The sequence below is a fragment of the Sebastes fasciatus genome, chromosome 4 (genome assembly GCF_043250625.1).
Source record: "Sebastes fasciatus isolate fSebFas1 chromosome 4, fSebFas1.pri, whole genome shotgun sequence".
NCBI classification, from domain to species: Eukaryota; Metazoa; Chordata; class Actinopteri; order Perciformes; family Sebastidae; genus Sebastes; species Sebastes fasciatus.
This window is the reverse complement of record NC_133798.1, coordinates 26555513-26578090: the sequence shown is the minus strand read 5'-3', so window position 1 is coordinate 26578090 and position 22578 is coordinate 26555513. Positions and strand designations below refer to the sequence as shown.

At 43.7% G+C, this 22578-nt stretch overlaps 1 protein-coding gene across 5 annotated transcripts in view; it reads right to left on the bottom strand.

Annotated features, from left to right (window-relative positions):
• frmd4a (FERM domain containing 4A) overlaps positions 1-22578 on the bottom strand; it is a 127958-nt gene that overhangs the window by 66798 nt on the left and 38582 nt on the right. Inside the window, exon 1 of one of the 5 annotated variants that reach the window (XM_074633227.1) lies at positions 15209-15698. The exons of 2 other annotated variants lie outside the window; for them this stretch is intronic. In XM_074633227.1, coding sequence (XP_074489328.1) covers positions 15209-15274 — 66 coding nt within the window. In that variant the 5' untranslated portion in view covers positions 15275-15698. Of the gene's footprint in view, positions 1-4784; positions 5245-15208; positions 15699-22578 lie in introns of those variants that run through there. 2 more of the 5 variants (XM_074633226.1, XM_074633225.1) reach the window with 2 other exon arrangements.

Here is a 22578-nt window from a genome sequence, read left to right as displayed (position 1 = left end):
CTATTCCGCTCATGAACGTGTGTTTTGAACATGTGTGTGTGTCTGTGTGAACTTCTCAGACAGTGATCCACCCCTCCCACCTTTAAACCCTCGCTCCCCTGCGGTGCCCCTGACAACAACATGTTTCCTTGGAGAGCGATTCAACCTCAAATTTGAAATGTTTTTCGTCTGTTTAGAACCCCGACACACACAAAAACACACACATGTCTCGCTCTTCCTCGTGCACTGTCTTCTCTTTGTTTGTTTTTGTTCTAAATTTTACAGAAAAGAGCTGAGCAGCTTAACATGATAGCAGGATAACAAAGGCAGAGGATAATCCTAATTCTAAAACGGTAAACATCCCCTAAAAGAAGCTGTTTTAACCTGCCAACACCAACTGTGCATTTTATTATCATCATATTATACTGTAAACACCTCGTGTTCTGCTACATATAAGTCCTTCTATTACGGCTGAGACGATTCACCCATCTCCCGATTTGATACTATCACGATACTTGGGTGCCAATTCGATATGTATTAATACGTATTGCGATTTTTGTTAACTTTTTTAACACTAGACAAAAAGGTTGAATCATACACTTATAGGGACTTTTACTTTGGAAAATCTCTAAATTGATGCAGTAAAAATGTTTGATTTTCAGCATGTATGTAGTCTGAGATGTCCTGAAGTCAAATCTATCAGTCATTGTCAGGTATTATTTAAATTTTTTCCAGCAACCCAAAATAGTAGTGTTTACCGCTTTGGATTTAAAATGTGAGGGTGCAGGTTGTGTCCACACCGACCATCCGCCGTTTTCTATTTTCTCGTTGCTGCCCACTGCGGTTTGTTTTGGTTGACGGATACGGAACGGATATGACATCACTTTATTCATACTACAATAATAAAAGCAGTAACTTTCTTCTATCTCCGCATAGACTCAAATTAAGCAAATATATTGATTCTAGCATTGAAAAATTGTAATAAAAAAAATAAAATCGCGCCCACCACTACCTTCTATCCCATTTTGTCCATGCTGATACGTTTCTCTCATGTGTTGCCACTTTTACTTTCTGAAAACTGTTGTACTGAAAGGTATGCAAGAGCCAGAATAAAGGAGGAATGAGTGGGAAAGAAGCATGACGAGTCTAGATGTGAAGACTTTGAGATTTTGAGCCACGATAACGAGGTGTAGAAGGAGTGAATGAGGTATAGAAAAAGAAAGTGATTCATAGAGAAGAAGGGGAGTAATCAAGTTCGCCTCCTCACCTATTGTCGTGGAGTAACGAGGCATGTTTTGTTCAAATGTGTCATAGCCATTGAACAAAGATGCTCTATGTTCTCCCCGTAGATATTACTCAATTAACTGCGATAGAGAAACCCACATCCATCAGAAACTACTGACACGAACGTGAGGCCATTCATCTGCATTAGACGAGTGACGGGGCGCAGATGAGAAGGTGGTCCGCCTATTTCACTCGGCAATCTGGAAGGTGAAGAGCAATCTGGAAAATGTGTTTTGAAAATATCTTTCAAACATGTTAACTAATGCTAATAGTTTTGGAGGAAAGTGTTCAGCCAGTGGCGATGCGCACCTACAAACCTGGGAAATGCTGAATGATGTGAAGAAAGTAGGTTTAAAAGTGAGCAAAAGACTTTTATTTGGATCTAAGCTTGCAGCAATAAACATTCCCACTACAACATCCCACTCTGCTCAGTCAGCTGCTTATAGATATAGATTTTGTCAATATTTTGCCCGTATGCTGTTATCTCTAAATCTATGCAGCTCACGCAGTTGCGTAAGGCAGAGATTGGACGATAACGCGACGAGTTATCTAACAAGTCAGAGCAGGACAAAGCTGCAGCTGTGTGTAGAAGTGAAAGTATCTCAGTGGCTCATCGAGGACATGTGAAGGTAACGTCATCACAACCCGAGAGACAGCCAACCTTTACAGAGCCTCTAGGGTAGAAACCGGTCGATCGCCAAGCTTCGTTCACCTGCCAACACCGAGGGGAGGTATCAGTCAGACAGTCTGATGATTTTAAAACGGTCAATTTATTGACAACACTTTTCTGCCCGTGTGGTTTGATGGATAACTGTTATGAAAATCTGATGCATTCACTGCCTTACACAGCATTGGCAAGCTGATGCACATCCATCTATTCAGTCATTTTTGCAGCACAACAGTACAATAATGCGAGTGAGTAATCCCCCCTTCGGTCTGTCTGCAACACAGCTGGCTGCAAGAAGAATGGGAATGCAATCAGAGAGAGAGAGAGAGAGAGAGAGAGAGAGAGAGAGAGAGAGAGAGAGAGAGAGAGAGAGAGAGAGAGAGAGAGAGAGAGAGAGAGAGAGAGAGAGAGAGAGAGAGAGAGAGAGAGAGAGAGAGAGAGAGAGAGAGAGAGAGAGAGAGAGAGAGAGAGAGAGAGACCTCCCTCCGCTCCTGTGTGAGAAAATCTGCTTTTCTCCATTAATTAAGGTGATTTGAGTGGCTCTGTGTGTGTGTGTGTGTGTGTGTGTGTGTGTGTGTGTGTGTGTGTGTGTGTGTGTGTGTGCGTGTGTTTGTGTGTGTGTGTGTGTGTGTGTGTGTGTGTGTGTGTGCACCAGCCAATCAACCAGAAGCAATTACTTCTCTGAAAAGGACAGTGAATATTCGGTTTCTTCCAATCAAGCAGTACTACGACAGCCGGCCAGTTAGAGCACAGTTAATCAGTTTTGCAGCCACTACAGAATTAATAACACACAACCTGAACTCTTTGGGATAATGAGACAAGGACAGGACAAATTATAACTTATATCGTTGGAGACCTCTCAAGTTGCTTGGTTCTACTACAGAAGCAAAGGAACCAGGTTGTGTTTTATGTGTTTATATGTAGAGCTGCATTGATGAATCGATTAGTTGAATTCTCAGATTCCAGCTTCTTAAATGTGAATACTTTCTGGTTTCTTTATTCCTCTATGACAGTAAACGTATGGTGCATTCAAACGGGGTCGTGTTTACCGTGTTCATGAGAAGAGTCCGTATGAACGCCCCCCCCCCCTCTTGTTGTATTCACAACCTCGTAAGTGGAAAGTTTCTGAAAGCTCAGAGTTCACGAGATGCGATGTGTTTGTTGACGTTGTCAGAAATGGCGGACCCCATGGGAGTTAATTTTTCAATGCATAATAAGTTAATGTATCGTAATTTTAGTCGTATATTGTTTTTCTTCGTAATCTAAAAACATGTCTTATGTTACCCACTTGCTTACTTGACAGTAATGTTATATTTTTTCTCACTTGAATGCCAAGAATATTATGTACACGACTTCCCATGTTGTAAATACGAGTTTCATTTGAAGGCACCATGAATATCTTTGAGTTGTGGCCAAAACAAGACATTTGAGGACGTCATCTTGGGCTTTGGGAAACACTGATTGACATTTGTCACAATTTTTTGACATTTTATAGACCGAACAATTTATAGATTAATTGAGGAAATAATCGACAGATTAATCATTAATGAAAATAATTGTCATTGCAGCCCTATGTGAGGAGATGTGAAAGTTACTTTTGTGTTGAAGCAGGCAGGGAATGTGTAATTCTGGTCTTATTAAAGTGAAAGCTGTTTTCATCCATGATATAGAAGCCAAACTGTGTAATTTCTGATAGCATGAAGCACAGTATGTTACTGTATCCTCCGTGTACTCGCTCAATCAAAGAGAGAACTACAAAGAGACCAGCGACTCTCAGAAGTTACTCAAAGAGGCGTGTTAATGAAACTAAAGTCACATTACATCAAGTGGGAAGAGATGAAATACAATTCGCTATGATCCTATAAGCACCTCATGATTTTGGGAAAGCAGTTCAGATGAGCCGTAAGCTCAGCTCGCTCATCACCTGCATACACACACACACACACTCTACTTATTTCTGATTCACTTTAATACTGGCGTATTTACAACATGAAAGAGGGCTGACATGCATCACAGAATGAATGCGTTGGGGGGGGGGGGGGGAATCACAAACGCACTCGCAGCTGCAAACCTGAGTGCATACTTTCTTTATCCACATGCAGCTTTCTCGCGGTGTAAACAACTTCGTCGGAGAGCAAAAGAGGTGAATCACCTGGCAGGTTACAGCCTGTCTCTAAAACATGACATAAAGGTTAAGTTTGCGACGCGCATTCCACGTCTTAAGCTTTTAGCAGGAAAACTATTATCTTCTGCCTTCAGCCAACACCCACCAGATTTACACAAACACATAAAGCGCCTGATGCCTGGCAGACAAACTGATTCCCAGAGTGTGTGTGTGTGTGTGTGTGTGTGTGTGTGTGTGAAAAAGCCCAGGCGGGACAGGATCCAGCACTTTAAATCACGCTGAAGGCGAGGCTACGTGTGGCTCTGCTTGATAAAAGGAAACTAACTCATGCCTCAAGTCAGTTCAATTGCGTTGACAGTGACGGGCAAACAAGCTGCACTCAAAGACAGCACTCCCACAGTGAGACTTCCCTGTAACCTTGAAAACCGAGGGGCTGCGGTGGAATACATTAGCGGCGACAGAGACAGACTGAGCTCTGGAAAGATTGACAGACTCGGACTGACAGGAAGAGAAACACAGAGAAGTATTGTCCACTGTGGAGATTAAAAGCTTTGCTCTTGACTTGCCTTTCCACCAATTCAATTCTAATACCGCCTCCTGGATTAGCCAAGAAGAACCCTTTTTAAATCCCACTCACACACACACACACACAACAGCACGGCAAGATGTGGTCTCAGAGAGGAGACAAAGTCAAAGAAGAAGAAAGTGTGAATTGAGGGGAAGTCTTACCCTCTCGCCACTGTTCCTCCGTAGAGTCCCCACCGGCAGCTTAAGCATCAGCCGGCGGGTCCTCCCGGGCGTCACTGCTCCCTGGACCACCATAGTACGCTCCTGAGTGTGTGTGTCCGTGGGCGTGCGAGCATGTGTGCGTGAGGTGGGCGTCCTCGCCGTCCCGTCCAGCCTGGCAGCCGGGATCCACGCGAGCTCGGCGCGTGGGTGTTGTACGAGGAAAGAAAGTGTGTGATGATAGTGTGTGTGTGCCTCCTATGTGCCTCTCTCTGCTTCTCTTTCCCTCTGTGTTGAAACACTTCCCATTCTGCTCCGCTCGGCTATACGCTCCACTCCGCCTCACTCGGGAGGTGAATGAGTGTGTGAGAGTGTGTGTGTGTGTGTGAGAGGGAGAGAGGGAGCGCGCTTTGTCTCTCCGTCTCCTCTCTCCTCTCCGGCTCTGGCAGCTCCCCCTCCCTGCCTTCCCACACTCACTTCCTTCAGTCGGGGGGCTTAACCAGGTCACTGGATTAAAGTGACGTTACGGCTGTTATTAGCATACGCACCCGTGTCACGTGATTTCATAATAATTGTGTGTGAGCATATATATATACCCCCACCAGCCCCACACACCCCTTACAGGGGATCACGTGGGGAACCTCAAAAGGAATATGGGATGTTTTGCCATCTGGTAGGGAGATTATCTTTGAAATCCCACATCCAGCTTTCTCTTCCCTGCACTGTCTGGGCTAGGACACAAAAGGGGGGATACACACACACACATACACACACACACACACACACACACATGCATCCTTGCAGTCAAGCATGCACGATGCTCATGCATGCACATATTGATCATCCTATCATTCAGTTCATCATGTGCACGCAGAAAAAGTGTGGAAATTGGCCTGATTTTTTTTGCTTCCCACAAAGCTGTGACAGTCGTGGACTTTTAGCTGCGAGGCTCCAGCAGAGATCTTTGATCGTGATGGCTGCAACCACGCACGCAGAGCTGAGTCAGTCCTCCGTTTCCACCACGGCAGTCTTTACATGTCCATTAAAGCTATTGGACTTGTGAGTTACAGCTGCGCCTATAGTGACTTACTGTCATATTCTCGTCGTCACTCACCGCTGAGCTCTGTTCGCCTCCGCACATCGATACTGAACTGTCAGCTGATTAACTTAAGTGGATCGACACACACATGCATGCACACATATGTAGGAGTACACAGATGTTAGGTATGCACATATGTACACACACACGGACAGTACACATATAAAAGCTAACATCTTGTATGGGCTAGCTAAGCCATCAGCATTGTGTTAGAACTAGAGGTAGAAGGAAGTTACCACTTTTATGGTTGTAGTCTGAGTAACGTGACGTCATATCCGTTCCGTATCCGTCAACCAAAACAAACCGCAGTGAGCCGCAAAGAAAAAGTTGAAAACGGCGTAGTGTCCGCGTGGATAAGACTTGCACCCTTCACATTTAAAATCCAAAGGGGTAAACACTACACATACAGTAAAGTATGGAAACACTTTGGGTTTCACACATTGCCAGGAAAAGCAGAGCTAGACATCATGGTTAAAGCTGCATGCTAACTCTGTCATGGACAGGAAACGTTATCGTATTGCAGTAACGCGCAGTCAAGCCATCCGTCACTCGCTGGAGCTGATCATGGATGTATAAAGAGAACAGAGCTGACGGGGGAGCTGGAGACCACCTTGGAGAAGTTAGAGGAAGTATACTTGTGTGACTACATCCGGTTTTCAAAATAAGGTGTTAACAAAGGGAACTGTACAACAAAATACATATTTGGAAATAAGGTTGATTGGATTATATTAACCAGAAGTATAAAACATGACATGTCCCTTATAAATTAAAAAGAAAATACCACTAATTTATATGAGGGAAATGTCTTTATTCTTTGATTTCTGGGTTGCTGGAAAATATGTAATAAATAATGCCTGACAATGACTGATATATTTGACTTCAGGACATCTCTGACTACATACATGCTGAAAATTGAACATTTTTACAGCATCAATTTAGAGATTGTCCAAAGTAAAAGTCCCTAGAAGTGTATGATTCAACTTTTCTTATGGTCTAGTGTTAAAAAAGTTAACAAAAATCGCAATAACTCAGAATATCGAATCGCAATACTTAAAAACCTTAATACATATCGAATCGGCACCCAAGTATCGTGAATCGGGAGACAGGTGAATCGTCCCAGCCCTAGTTATAACTAGTATGAGCTTGGTTATCCCAGTTATATGATGCTGGGTCACAGTGTATAAAGTCAGATTAAAGCCACCAGTCAAAATGAGCAACCAAACAAGCCTTTTCCATCCCTCATATCATTTCTTTAAGAGAGGCCCCCTCCCCCGACGGCTTTAGTGACATGACATTCTCTCTATATGTCCCACTTAGCCTACATAGACACACACACAAAAACGCACACATTGTGCTAAAGCCGCGCACGACAGGCATACAGGAGAAAATCATCTGCAGTGGTAATCCCCAGTAAGCATTATTTATTCAATACCCCGGCCCACATCGGTGCGAGAGTGACTGTGGCCTACATGAGAAATATCAGAGGGCTATTTATAAACTTAGTCTGCAGACATCCAGGTCTTGCAGATGGACACGCTGGAGGGAAAAAGGGAACCAAAAGATTCCTTTCTATTTGCACTGTTCCTGTGTGATGTGTGCGTTTGATGTTAATTCAGACCGCGATGACAGAGATTAACAGCCACTGTTGATTCAGGAGACAAAACCTCGCTGCTTTCATGGGGAGCTCTCATGACACCTTGACAGGAAGATGACAATACACTCTCCTAATTGAACAGTTTAAGTACGGTTTGTGTTCGTTTGTTCTCCTCCGCACTCCGCAGCGCTCGCTTTTACTTAAATTCCACTGCCTCAAATCCGGTGAGGTGATAAACCGTCGTCTTGACAGGAGGAAAAGAAATAAAAAAAAGATTCTTGATGCCTCAGGCTAGATGCACAATGACCCATTTCAGTCAACAAGCATGCAAAAAAAATAAAGGCGAAATGGGATTTGCACTTGGTAATAAAAATATGTGAAATACAAAAACTGCATACATAATAAGGCATAAAAAAAAACAAGAAATCAGGCAAAATAGATGGGAGATTCTGACATGCTTCACTGTGCTGGATCAATTCACACAAGCTGTCCTCGAAACACAGCTATTAATACATTTCTAACAAATAACAAGAGAGAGAGACAAAGAAGAGAAAGAGAGGGAAGATCACTACCTGGTTATGAGATATGCTAATAAGGGAGGTGCAAACAAAGCGTCTGGACCGTCTGGGTTTTATTTCTACTGTGTGTTTGTGTGTCTGCTTTGTTTCGTACTTGTAATAATAAGAAGCATTGGTTAGACTCGCATTCATTTACCCAGATAACCCAGCCCGTCTCTGCCCACGGCTGTCTGACTCATCCCTATGGTCCCGCTCCTCACTGTGTTCCTGTGTGTGTGGGTGTGTTTATGGAAATGCCCTCTAGCTGGACTCTCTCCACGTCCCAGGCAGCATCGGCGAGGGAGGGAGAGAGAGAGAGAGAGGGGGTTGAATGTTTATGTTCTCCACAAATTACAAAGAAGGCTTGAGTTACAGCGGCCATCGCACAGAGAACACAGATAAACGGTGCTGTCGCTAAACAATGCCACCCTGGTAGCGTAATTCAATTCATGTCTCACTGTGCGCTCCTGTCTCCTGTCTGTGCTTCTTAAGTGTTGTCTTTCTCTATCTCATGAGAGTGAGATGAGCAGAAAGCGGGGTCTCCCGCCCTTCATCAGGACCAGAACCAATCATAATGACTCCTCCACAGGGGAGCATCCACTTCAATTATCATCCCCTCAGCGGTGTCTGTGTACGAAGGCCTGGGAAACTCTTTTAACGTGCTCGCAGAGGTAACAGAGAGGCTGAGGGGATTTATTTTGCATGAAATGAGGACATTCGTGTTTCACTCATTGTGAAAACTGGGACGTGTTTATATATTTCGGAGAGATTTGGTGGAACACGGGGACAGGTTGTCCTGGACAAACCGTGTCGCTCGGTGCAACATCTGCTCAACCCGCCCTGTGTGTGTGTGTGTGTGTGTGTGCGCACATATCTGCTTGTCTTTCAATATGATTAAAATTTCAGCCAGTGGCACTGAAGGAATGCAGCCAGACTGAAAAACCACGTCCATGTTTGACTGTTTTATAACCTTGAGAAGGTGCGTAGACGTGAGAAAAATAACTGTGTCTTTGTCTGGGTGCAGTCCACACACACACACACACACACACACACACACACACACACACACACTGCCATTATACACTCATTCATGCCTTAATGGAATTAGAATATATCATTCCAATGGGCCAATCAGTAGTCTATTATGAGGGTAGCCACAGACCCTGAATGGGGCACTAGATGTGCAATTTGCCCCAGTGAATAGCATACCAGGCTTCTGAATTATTCACCCAAGTGTACTGGAAAGCCTCTGCATGCGCTGGGCCGGTCGGCATCACAATCCGGACCATGCGTGCGATAGAAATTGAATGCTGAATGATAAATGGCTGATTGGTTTATGGGTGTGCACATACAGTAAGTTTATGATAATTGTCTTTTCTCTATTTATTCGGGTGATTCTGCAGTCGGAGTGAACTAATGAGGCAAGAAAATGAGACACATCTGATTGCTGAATCCGACTATATTATTCAAATTGCATTCAGGGAATTAAAGTTTTCTTTGTATAATAACTCAGAATGTGTTACTCTGGTCTATACTTTTCTATAGTTTTTTAATTTTATATTTTTTATGAAAAGACTAACAATGACCTTACTAATAAGTATTGTCTGTGTAGCCAAACCCTGATATATCCTATTCCTCTGTGTCTGAGTCACACCATTGTTCGGATGACATGTTCCTTCATTACAATGAACAAGGGCACTGTGGTTTATTTTGAGTCGATACCACATACACTGCCCTGGTGTTATAAATACACACCAGCTCGCCAAGTGTGTATTAATCCGCGACTGAATGTATTCCCAAATAAATAAATTGACTCCTGTTTGAGAAAGGTTAGTACCCAGCTGTTTTAGTGAATAACTCAGCAGGAACTATATATTTGTGACCTGTTTTTAAAGATTTACGTCTTCACAGCCCAGTCTCACGGCAAAGCGTGTAATAGACCCAACTGTCCGGCCGAAGAAAGCGTCAGTGTCACGTTTTGCCTCGCTGAGGTGTGAATATTACACGCCTGCGTGAAGGTGCAGTGTTAAGAAGTGACGGTTGTCACGTGTTTTCCGTACTCTGTACAAAGCTCCGAGATAGTGACGTAGTATAAAAGGTTATGGTGGGCATTTGGGGAAGATGGGTCCAACAAACACTGGACTTTCAAGCAGGAGGCCAGTGTTCGAGACCCGTATTTTGTTTTGTAAGTTAAGTTAATGACATTTGTCATGTTTTTGTAGCGATGATTTGTAGTGTTGTCACGTGACAACCATTTTCCCCACTGACATCACGTTGTTTCAGTACGTGTTTTACTTAGTTTACTTATTTTAAGCCCAAACATGATATTTTCCCTTAACCTAACTAAGTGGTTTTCTTGCCTGATCCTAAGTGAGTGGCGTGATATCGGGCTGGTGTCTTCAGTATGAATAAAATGGGGCGGGGCTGAATGCCACAGATAGGGTAGGGAATCAATAAATATTAATAGACAGACTAACCAATGTTGGTATTTTTATAGGATTTGTTCACAATATAATATAGAACACACCAGGCATAGCCATAAAAGAAATCGGACAGGTGGGTATACAGTATATATCACAGCATACCACATAACCACAGCGTTCCCAGTTGGTTTCTGGCTGTGGGAACCTTTGTTGCATGCCACCCCCCATATCTCTACCCTCGTTATCTGTCTGTCTCTACACTGTCTGGTATCAAATAAAGACAAAAATGCCAGAAGAAAAAATCATTACAAAGAAAAAGGACAAGCAGGGTAAGGCTGCAGAGAAAAGGCTTTGAGAATTCTCCAAAGTTATGCCTTGGTCCTGAGAGGACCTGACACTGTGACTCCAGCCTCGTACCGATCAATACCACCATGAGATTAATGTAGACGCGATGACAACTGGTTGGTGGAGAGAGAGGCAAAGCAAGAGACAGAGAAAGATGTGGAGAGAGAGAGAAAGAGACAGACAGAGATAGAGAGTGAGGGATGGTAGAAAGAAGGACGAGGTCAGCTTGCTATAATTGAACAGTTTTGTCACTGGGCAGAGGACACACCCATTACATAACAGGCTGGTCACACATAATACACCCAGTCAATAGCCTCCATCTGAAACAACCCGCAGCACAGTCAAAAGAGAAGTACGCACACACATAACGTACAGTACCGTGATAGGATTCTCAATGTGGAGAGAGCTTTTGGTATCAGGACGTCACAGTGTTTGTGCTGCTGGCTGACTGAACGCTCTCACATACCGCAGGCCCTTTGTGGCAGACCAGCTCTCCCAAAGATATGAACGAGTGTTTTATGGCTGCTGGAAAGAGAGCAGACAGTGTTGAAAACAGCAGAGCAGAGCAGAGCAGTACAGCTGTGATGGAAACAATCCCATCCAGCTGAGATCTTCCTCGAAGGGGGGATGGAGAATGAGGGAGAGTGAGAGAGAGAGAGGGGATGTTCAGCTCTGCCTCCAGGCCTGCATCATATCAGGGATTTGATGGTGTTAGGGGAGAGGACTGGAGGGGGGGGGGGGTGAAGAGAGAGAGACGTTTGCGAGATGCACGAGGAGGAGATTCAATTAAACTACACAAGGATCGAATGCATTTTTAATCACGCCGCCTCATTTCCTGACGTGACTGTCAGCCTTTGTGTGAGACCGTGAGGCAGTCTCTCTCTCTCTCTCTCTCTCTCTCTCTCTCTCTCTCTCTCTCTCTCTCTCTCTCTCTCTGTCCTCCCCTCACAGCTCACACAGCTCAGCGGACCAGCAACACAATACACAGCAGCTTTGGCAGGAGCTGATATGACGCCACAAACTGACATTTTACAGCAGCCAGAAATAAAATCCAATCACCGGATATCTTATTCATGTCAAAGGGTCTCGTCACTGTGTATGTGGCCGCGATGCTATGTCCGTCGCTATGTGAACGAGACCAAGCAAGATGATTATTTTTCCTTACAGGGGAGGGGACGGGTTCTGCTATTTTCACTTTTTTTTTTTTTGCCTTTGTGAAAATGGCAGTGCAGTGTTTCTTGAAATTATGAGCTGCTCTGAGACCCGCGGGATTGCGGACGATCCCAACCAACTTTAACTGTCTTTCAGAGGCTGTAGCGGGTTCAGCTTTAGAGCTAGAGGGAAGCTACAAATATCATATGAAACTAGAAAACCTAAGGAATCCATTGGTGGTATAGGCTAGGAGGAGGCTAAATAACGCTCCAAAGTTGGGCTAGGTTTCGGCGAGGAAAAACTGGCATGGTTTGAATATTTCTGCATACTGGGGTCCTTAAACAGTCTTGGAAATACATAAATCTGGTATGACTGTAAAGCTGAGACTCTTGTGGATCCAATGAGCCCAATTATATTCATGTGTGATGATGTTAGTCCCCAAAGTAGACATTTCATTGTAGTGAGACAATTTTTTTTAAATTTGACTTTCACTGTATAAAATGACCTGTGGTGACCTCTAGGATAATCACAGCCTCATGAATATTTTACTACCACAACTGGAAACCTAGGGAATTCAGGGGATGGATGGCTTTCCTAGGTAAGTTGACAAAAAGGGGGTTTCTGAGCAGTTTCAAGAACAGAAGTGCTCACTATCCAATCGCTGAAAAATGCAATTCCTGCAGAAATCTCCAAATGTCAAAAGTTTTTGATCTCAAATCACAGCATGGCTTTTTCTATGGTGTTCCTCAAGGTCTTGGTGTCTTAATGTGGTATTTTGGAGGGATTTTTGATAATTTTTTATCAATTCTCGAATGGTAAATTTTTTTTAAATTTAGCACCAAAATCTGTGTAATAAATGGTATCAACCCAACAATTGCTGCAACAACTTAAGAGACATAATAGAGCATGGGGATGACCATCATATACTTCTATCATCATGTTTTAAACCCTTATACACTTTAACAATGCATTTTAAATAATTCATTCATGTTTATATCTGATTTATGACTAGAACAACTTGACACACAGTGCTGATTTGCATTTCAAATTAATCTTCAGATTCCCAGCTTTCAGATGATGTACACCACTTCTATGTGACATCTACTGTTGACCTGCTATCTCCCCCCAAAAGACCCCCTGTACCCCCCTAAAAAAACACAAAAACGGCTCTATTGTGGGTCTCAGAGGGTTAACAGCGTTGATGGATTTTCTCACTACATTTCTGAATTCTAAGCTGTTAGGCTTGACTTTGTAACCGTGTCGTGTGCAGTCATGTGCTTTAAATCTATGATAGCGATCTCGAATGCAGAAGGAATATACCGTAAGTGCTGACCTGAAAAATCTACAAATGACTCTCGCTTCGACTCCGGCTCCCCGCGAGCAATCAAGGCAACAAAATAGTGACCTCCTTTTCTTGTAGTAAAAGAGGTTGTAAAGGAAACTCGGATCCTCTCGGCTTCCCTGAATCATTCATATGCGCTGCTGTGCTAATGAAAATAGCAGTGTGCACTCGGCTGCTGCTCTAAGCCAATGAGCATCATAGATCTGAGGTCTGGAGGTCCTCTACTGGAGGATGGAGAAGCACTAGTCATTACTCTAATGACCCTTAATATTCCTCTAATGACCCCCGTCTCTGATGGGTTAATTCACACATACAGAAATGCTTAACGCTTTAACACTGCAGTTCAATACATAGAGTATGTTGGTCTCCTGTTTTTGACCACTCTGACAAAATGTTTTCAGCAATACAAGATGCCTGATCCATGACACACGTCTGCTGCTGGTAAGCCTTCCCATAAAAGTATTTAATTCACCCTGCCTTCATTTGATGGTTCACTGAAATAGGCCTCTTCTTAGCTCATGTCTGCATGTCTTAACATCCATGTGTGTGTGTGTGTGTGTGCATCGCCATATGCACGCTCAGTAAGCAAGCAGCCTGGAAAGGGTGCAGGCGATTTGAATATTTCTCATTTGAGTATGCAAAGTGGCCAGATAACCCTCTGTTTCCCAGCCTCTTCCAGCAATTAGAGAAAATAAATAAATAAGTAGTCTAATTAGGATGCTGAGAGGAAATGTAGAGGAAGGAAGCATTTTCCTGACTCCCGTTCGTTTTTTTTTCCATCCCACATGACATGCATGCATTTATAATCCAAATCCCGCCATAAACACTAATCTTTATTGCTTCGGTTGTAAATCATCTATCGGATGTATGAAAATGACCAAATCTCCGAAATAGGTTGATGGATGCATATATCCGCATATGTCAGTGACATCGATGCCCTGCAGCCGAGGAGTGAGTTCATTGGAGTGCCGAGTGAGTTCATTGGAAGCACGGTATATATTATCAGGAGGACAGATTACGGTTTTCTCCAACAGATGCCTGAGCCTGTAAACAATGTTAAAGGGAAACAGCAGCTTAACGACCAAACTCATTACGGCAGCCGGCAGATCAGAGCAACCAGGGATTCTGACGTCTCCTATTTACAATGCGTGTGTGTGAGGTAGACTGCATGTGCGACTGCATGCTATTGTATCTGCGTGAGTGCATGTTTGTGCATCTGTGTGCGTGAGGGATGCAGTCAGTGTCGAGCATTTTTTCATTCCCGCAGACCCGAATGCTTTGTAAACCACAGGGGCCTGAGTAATCTACCTCTAACCGAGCGTCACAGGCGATAGAAACCTGACGATCACATCCATCAGACTTTCCCTCTCATTCCTCTTTCATCCCTCATTTCCTCATCCCTCAATCCTCACTTGGAGATTTCATTCCTTCCCTAATCAAAAGATTTATGGCTACATGCAGATAAATATGAAGGGCTGCGGACCACAGGAAGCATAAATAAGTCCAGTACCTAGATTTAATGCTTCGGAGTTGGTTTGGATGAGAGCTCCTCACATGCTGAGTTAACATTCCCAAAGTCTTAGCTCAGTGGGCTAACCCTGTGTTGAGTCATGTATTGGCCGCGCAATCCAGGTTACATTCCTGGTCAGCCTGTTTATTCCCTAAATCTCCCTGTGCAGAGTTTGACGTTTAATCAGCATGTTTTTTTTTTTGGTGCCAATTAATGAGAGAGCATCTGGAAAGAGACGTGAACATATGTTGGCCTCTGGTCTCCAGCTGCAATTATGCAGCGGAGAGGTCACCCGTATGAAACACACAGAGAGGAATGGTGACGAAAGACTTAATGCATTCAGTTAAATGCACTTTATGACAGATCAGACAACTAAATTCAACAAAAAAAAGTGGAAAAACTTACAAAGACATCCATAAGCATGTGCTCCAGGGTCACCTCTAAGTCCTCGAGTCGTGTTGCGAGAGTCATCCTTCAGCTGAGCCAAAAAATCCACCACCCAAAACAATTAAGATTTTTCAGCTAAATTAAAGACTGTACAGCCTTTTCTCTTCCTCTCTGTTATTAGGTGTAATCATAGGGTATACTGACAGATGACTTAAATGAGGTAGTTAAGCCATGTCGGCCATCCCAATTCTCCAAATGATCGTACCATGACAGCGTCTAACAGTCCGGTCTAATTTGTCCACATTCTCCCCTCATTCTCCATCCAAGGCAGCTTCCCAAACGACCGGCCGTAGTCCAAATCTGATAAACAAACACGACTATCTCCACCAGACTTGGCTCCGACAACCGCCTGGAGTCCGGTTAGTGCTCCGAATGGTTTCCAAAAAAGAGCGGGGGGGTCCCCTCAAAGTGCGCAGAGCACCCTATGGCTACTGATGAGGATCTGTGACAGACTAGAGCCTTGTAGTCCACCCTCTTCAGATCTGAGTTATGATCCATGGGTGAGATAAAGACTCTGACAACTCCCTGGCAGAGGGTGGGTCTCAATGTTCTTAGGATGAACAGAGGAAGAGGAGGAGGAAGAAGCAGAAGCTAATAGAGAAGCGACTGCTGTGTGATGAAGTCATACATCTGTTTCATTTTTTTTTTTATATATAAATATATCTCACATTCTCTAAGATGTTCGAACGGGACATCTCCTCCCTCTTTTTCCACTTTCTCTCCCTGTTTTTCTCACTGCCCTTTTCAGGTCTCTGTCCACAGTGGACGTCTTTGTGCGGAGGCAGAGCCCCGGGGCAGCTGATGCCCAGTTCTGGGTGCTCTTGGCTGGGGTCATCCTCTCTCTCACTGGGCCTCTCATCAATGGGCCTTTGTAGGGGCCTCATTAAGGGCTGGCCCTGGATGCTGGGGCTCCAATAGACACACAGGGATGAAAACAACAGCGATATGGCCTGGATCTATGACTGGAAGCTTATGTAACAGTGACGGGGAGGTAGGGGGGTTGCAGAGGACAGGGCATGTGGGGTAGAGGGCTGATTGGGAAGGAGAGGGGTGGGAGGGACGGTGAGGCTGCATAGCAGAGGGGAAACGGTTCAGTGAGGGAGGAGAGGAATGAGAAGAAAAGAAGGGAAGCAGGGGGACGAAGGATGTCGGTGGGACGCTCCACGGAGAGGGGTTGTTTTTGTTTTTCTGGCAAATGCTGCAGGAATGTACCCCCCATTCTCTCTGTGTTAACCAGACTTACAGAAAGAAAGAAACAGAGTCAGACAGCGGGGGGTAAGAGGGGAAAGGGAGTTTAACTGGACTGCACCAACAAACAGGATGTGACTGAAAACACCAACGAGCTACATTTACTGAAGGAATCTTGATAGGGATGTGATGCTGAGGAAATTTTCCCACCTGTTAATAAACTCTTGACAACACCGGTGTTACCGATTACACCGGACATTTTACAAGAAGAGAGGACGCTCAACATATATAGAGCGCTTACTTTGATCTTTAACGTCGGGTGGCGGTGTGTCTGGCCTCTCCAGTCGAGCTTTTGCTGCAGGTTTCCACCTGGCAACGCTGCGCCACACACACCGTCCGTGATCGCTCCGTCCTCCGCAAGGCGATGCATCATTAACGTTATGGTTTCGTTATAGCATTGGGTTTAAATTAGAAATATTTTGCTTTCGCTTTGACACCAAATCCTCCGCGATCGTCTTGTCTGTCAGCTCTCTCTCATTCCACGTGTGTGAAATCTGACTCCCGCTAATCTGAGCTGACACTCCGTACGAAGCAGACACTTTCACTTTCAGTTTGTAGCGTCCGTCGTCCGATTATGTATTGAGAACACAACGCTGTTATGCGAATAAATACACTAAATGGGTTTTATATCTAGAAAAAAAAGCAAAACAACAGTGGGGGAGGTGGGCTAGTAATGTAATTGGTGTGTGCCCGACCACCGTGTAACACCAGTAACACCGACTACCGCGGCAAGCCTAATCCTGACCATGCAGCTGGTTAGTGATCAGATTTCTCTGCCATCCTTTACAATATTTCTGAGCCAAGGCTGGTTTATTTTAAGTTTATTAGTGATATAAGATGCTTGAGGTTTTGGGGTTCACGCTGTTAGGACAGGCTTTGATGGTCGCACCTCCTCCTTTCTCTCCAAATCAAACTCATTCACTCCTTTGGTTCCATGTCTCACATTTAACCTTTTTCCACCTGCTACTTCTTCTCTCTTCTGGCTTCATCTTTCTCTCTCTCAACCCCACTGCGTCTCAGACACTTCCCTCTCAATCCTATCTCTCCCTCCTGTCCTCCTCTTGCCCTCTTCCGAAACCATACAGACCCAGAGTGCCAATGACCTTTGCCCTCTGACCTCTCCTGGGTACGAGGTCGGCTGGATCAGCCACTCATCAGTCCTCACATCAACTCCGTGGTCAGGAGCGCTGGGGTGTGACCGAAGTCTATTGCACAGCCGCGATTCTGCGCGCACACACACACACGCACGCACGCACGCACGCACACACACACACACACACATAATGCACATCACTGGTTGTTAAAGATAGAGTGCACACACCCATCAGTCCTTTGTGGCCCTCAGGAGGCCTCCCCGTCTTCCTGAAGTCCCTCCTAATGCTCCCTGCTGTGAATATGCAACACCCCGCCATTAATAACTCAGAAAATATCCCTCTAAGTCTCATCTGCATGCCGCTCATGCATTATAAATACCCTCCAGCACGGTGGAGACGGACAGTATATGGCCACTAAGACGCGTGAAGCAGGTGGCACATGGAGTCTGAATGCAGTGAAGAGTGTCGAGAGCGGCAGGTAGCCTATCTAGACCGGCATTCGTCATTAGCGAGGAGCTTAGCCCCCAACAGAGAGGCTACAAGGGACAGCATGTCCCAGGTTGACTCCTTGGCACGATAGGGTTAAAACCCAGATTTCTGTGTAAAATCCAGCGTGTGTGTGTGTGTGTGTGCGATGGGAAGGAATCGTCGGTGCAATGTTTACAACACAGAGAGAGCCGAACATCACCTCACCTCTTTGCATAATACACAGAAGCAAACAACACATTATGTTGCATCATCACACACATACAAGGAACATGTGCTCAATGCACAAACACATTACTGTGTGATTTACACAAAAGAGGGCCAAGCTATCGTTTCTGCACAGATTTATCTGAACAGAAAGCTGGAATTTACAAGAATCCTGTGAACACCGCCTCATGAATATTACCATGCACGCATAAATAAACACTATTGCATAGATTTGTAGATAAATATAACAGCATAATGAAATGGTTCAACAAATAAGTATCCACTACATCAACTAGTGTTAGCATAAAATCAACTACAATGTGTACCTGGAGATGAAACGCACTGAGGCGGTTTAAGTCTGAGGAGTTTTTCCATCTGTCTCTTTCGACGGTTTCCTCATGGACGCTGACTGTTCCAGTAATCCAGTAAGCAGCGAGAACACCAGACTGGTGGCGAACGCAGCAGCTCAGACTGTGCATCGCAAAACTGGCTTTAACGAGCCTCTCTGATTCGGATTGATAGTAAAAGCTCCGAGGACATTTCTGGTCTTTAATTCTAACTTCGAGTGTCTCGTGTGAGCCTCATTGATCGTGATGTCCACCTGGCTTGGAAAATAGGGATATGTGCTAATCAAACTCCGGGCAATCTTCCAAGTGGTTTGAGGTTTGTGTACACACACTCACACACACTCAAAAATAGTATCTATTCCAGACATGATGGTAAAGCCTCTTAAGCACCTGTTTGCAGCTAACTGTCTAAAGGGCTTACTGCCAGTCTTATACGCTGGACAAGTAGGTGTTAAAGTCTGCAAGTGTGCAGAGAAAGCAACACACTGCACCTCACCTGCTCACGTGTCTGGCCAAATGACCTAAAATTGCTTTATTGACTCAATGTTAGGGCTGCACAATTAATCGAATATTAATCGTGATCACGATTTGGGCTTTCCCACAATTAAATGAACATGATCGTCTACGATATTGACGTTGCATGCTCCGCTCATAGAAAGCTCTACTGCTAGATAGATAGATAGATAGATAGATTTACCATGCTTTATAGATGTGACTCTTTTACCTGTCATCACCATTCATATCTATGCAAACAATGTGTTTATGATTAAATTGATTACAAAAGCACCAAGTTGTTTATCTAGCCTCTTCAGTTTGCTCTCAAAGTGCACCAGATTGATGCATTTAACTTTAAAATGTAACCTAAAAAAAATCAAGGGTGAATATTACTTTGTTTTTTAATATCACAATATATATATATATATATATATATATATATATATATATAGCATAAAAAATATATTTTAATATCAATTTTTCCAACATCTTGCAGCCCTAATTTGTGCATTAGCAGGAATGTAGCACAGCATGGAAGTGAAAGCAGTGATCAGTTTAATATACAAATAAAAAGATGATGCTAAACTCAATGAATAATCATGATGAATAATCGTGATTATCATTTTGGCCATAATCGTGCAGCCCTTCTCAATGTACTGTATGTCATACTGTGAGTTTATTGTCCTTCTGCTGCATTTTTCTCTGCCTACCACTCTGCCTGTAAGCATTATTATTATTAACATATCTTTATTTAATGTAAGACTGTTTCTGTCTTTCAGTATTTTTATCTTTTTGCTGTCAGTTTCCTGTTTTTTCATCTCCATTTATGTATTTTTTTGTCAGCCTCGAGTGACGAAGGACAGCGAGTGCAGATGAAAGGGATTCTGCTAAGTCATTCTCTGCAGCACTGTTAGTAATCTGAATTTTGCTGTGTCACTCCGCACCCCAAATCTGTCATTCCACATTACAGTGAATGACTCTATTTGTGTGTCTCCGTTGGCGCAGGCGTGTGTGTGATTTCTAGAAAGGCCTGTGAGGGGAGAGGCAGGTGCACTCTACTATCTTATGTCACTCTTGCTGCAGTGAAAGTCACCTTGGATTTTAGTCAGACCCATTCATGCTAACCGGAGCAAACGTTCTGTGAAATATTTGAGCAGGAAATGAATAGAATATCTGATATGCAGGGGGATCAAAAAGGCATTCATAAAATAAACACACACACCTTCCACCTTTTCTAACTTGGTTAGCTCTGTCTTCCCTGTCCTACATACAAGCCTCTCACCACGGAGCGAGTGTGTGTCTGAGAGGCACTGAGCAGACAGAATGCGACAGAGGCATATTTTACAGGCTGGTTGTATGAAGGCGCTGGATTGAGTCACGCTCCTGCATTTTCTGCCCCAGTAAACTTAGCCCACTTTACCCAGTGCCGAGGAGGCTTCCCAGCCTACACCATGCACGGAAATAGACACAGATAGACGCACGCATACCCACCAACGCCGTTAAGTGGGTACCAAAACATTGTTTCCCTGACACTGATTTAACAATTAGCACTCCGGTAAGCAGGCATGCCCGTCTGCCAGCCAGTCTCCGCAACTTTTTATGAATTACTCTAGCGTGCAAACAGCACACTCACATCAAGTTAGGATCAAGACATGCACGTGAGCCCCCCATCCCCAAAGTCCACACACGATTAGGAATCTGATTTGTAGCAGCGCGAGCGTTAAATGTTTGATGATACGGCTACATATTTAATCTTTACAGGCCAGATCATGAGGGGGAAATGGGTTATACATGATCGTATTCCCAGGGGAGAGCACTGGGATACTGGGAAAAGGGGGAAACATGGGTTAACACAATTTAATGTGTGTCTGTGTGTGGTGTGTGTCTGGGGTTTTTCATAATGGGGACAGAGAAATTGTAATGGATACCTGTCCTATATGTTGATTATTCACTTTAGAATGGTTGTTTGCACAGATTTAGGGGTGCATCATCTCAACGTATCCTCATACGATGGTTCGTATGATATCTTTCGTGCGTTTTCTTACGAATTTCCAGCAACACGTGTCAATTTCATTCTCATTACATGCATACAGTCTTATTAAAATAAACTTCAGTCTTCACACGAAACAACTTGGTTAGGTTTAGGCAACAAACCTACTTAGTTAGCTTTAGGAAGAGGTCACGGCTAGGGTTTGGGTGACTTAAGTACGGAACTTAGGTGACAAATAAATCAATGTTGACTTTTGGTTTCACACGGGGTACGAACACCGGTTTCCTGGGTGAATGCTTCGTGTTGTTTGACCCACCCACGACGGCGTTCGTCGCTCTTTATACTTCCTGATTCTCGATTACGTAGATCACATACGAATTGATTTTGTGGGATATATATATATGAATTATAGTGCATTACTTTTCGTAGGTATAGCTACAAATGGTGTATGAGAACAGCCTGAAGGCCCCAGAGGTGCTTTTCTATGTCCTATATAAACTAGGATTATTTTCATTCTTCGATTTATAAGTTAATTATTTTTCCAATTAATCGTTTGGTCTATAAAAATGTCAAATTATAGCTTAAAATGCTCATTACAGTTTCCCATGGTTCAAGGTGACATCATCAAATTGCTTGTTTTGTTCAATTATTAAGATATTTTATTTACAATGAAATAAAACAAGAAAAACAGCACATCCTCATGTCTGTGAAGCTGTAACCATAGACTCTATATAAGAAGTGGACGTAGTCACCGTGACGTCACCCATTGGTTAGTGGACTACCAATCTGAAGCCTTGAGTCCAGCATTTTGTCCGTTGCCATCTTGCAACCAGAAGTGACACGAGAGGGTGGAGCTAAGTACAACTGAACGCTGATAAGACATTTAGGTGACAAAAATGTTGCAATTAACATTCATGAAGTAAAACCACTGTGAAAGTTCTACGACGAAAACACGGACCGGACAACGCCGTGGTATCATGCTCACATCATGCTGTATTGAATAAGACTGAAACTAGCGATTGAGACCATAAACTCATGTTTACAATGACAACTGAGGTAATAAATCAAGTGAGAAATAGGGTCATTTTATCACTTTTCAGACCCAGAGAGGTTGCCCACTAGCTGTAACTACTGTTGCAAAAAGGCTTGATGAAATGACAATTGACTGAATGGTCGACTAATGTTTTCGGCACTGAGGCTAACTACTGGAAACTAATAAACTAATGTAAGTTTTCCTGCACTCCTCACACTCCAGCCAAAGTGTTTTCATTCCTCAGACCTTTGCGTAAGACCCATTTGTCTACACGCAGGATGCAGCTGTGCTTATACCCCTCGTAAACCTCTCAGCCCCTCTGAACTATACAACTCTCCTTCTTTATAGACAATGAATCATTATGATCCCCTCAGGCATGCAAAACCACAAACTAACAAAGTATGCACACAAACAAATGCAAAGTACAA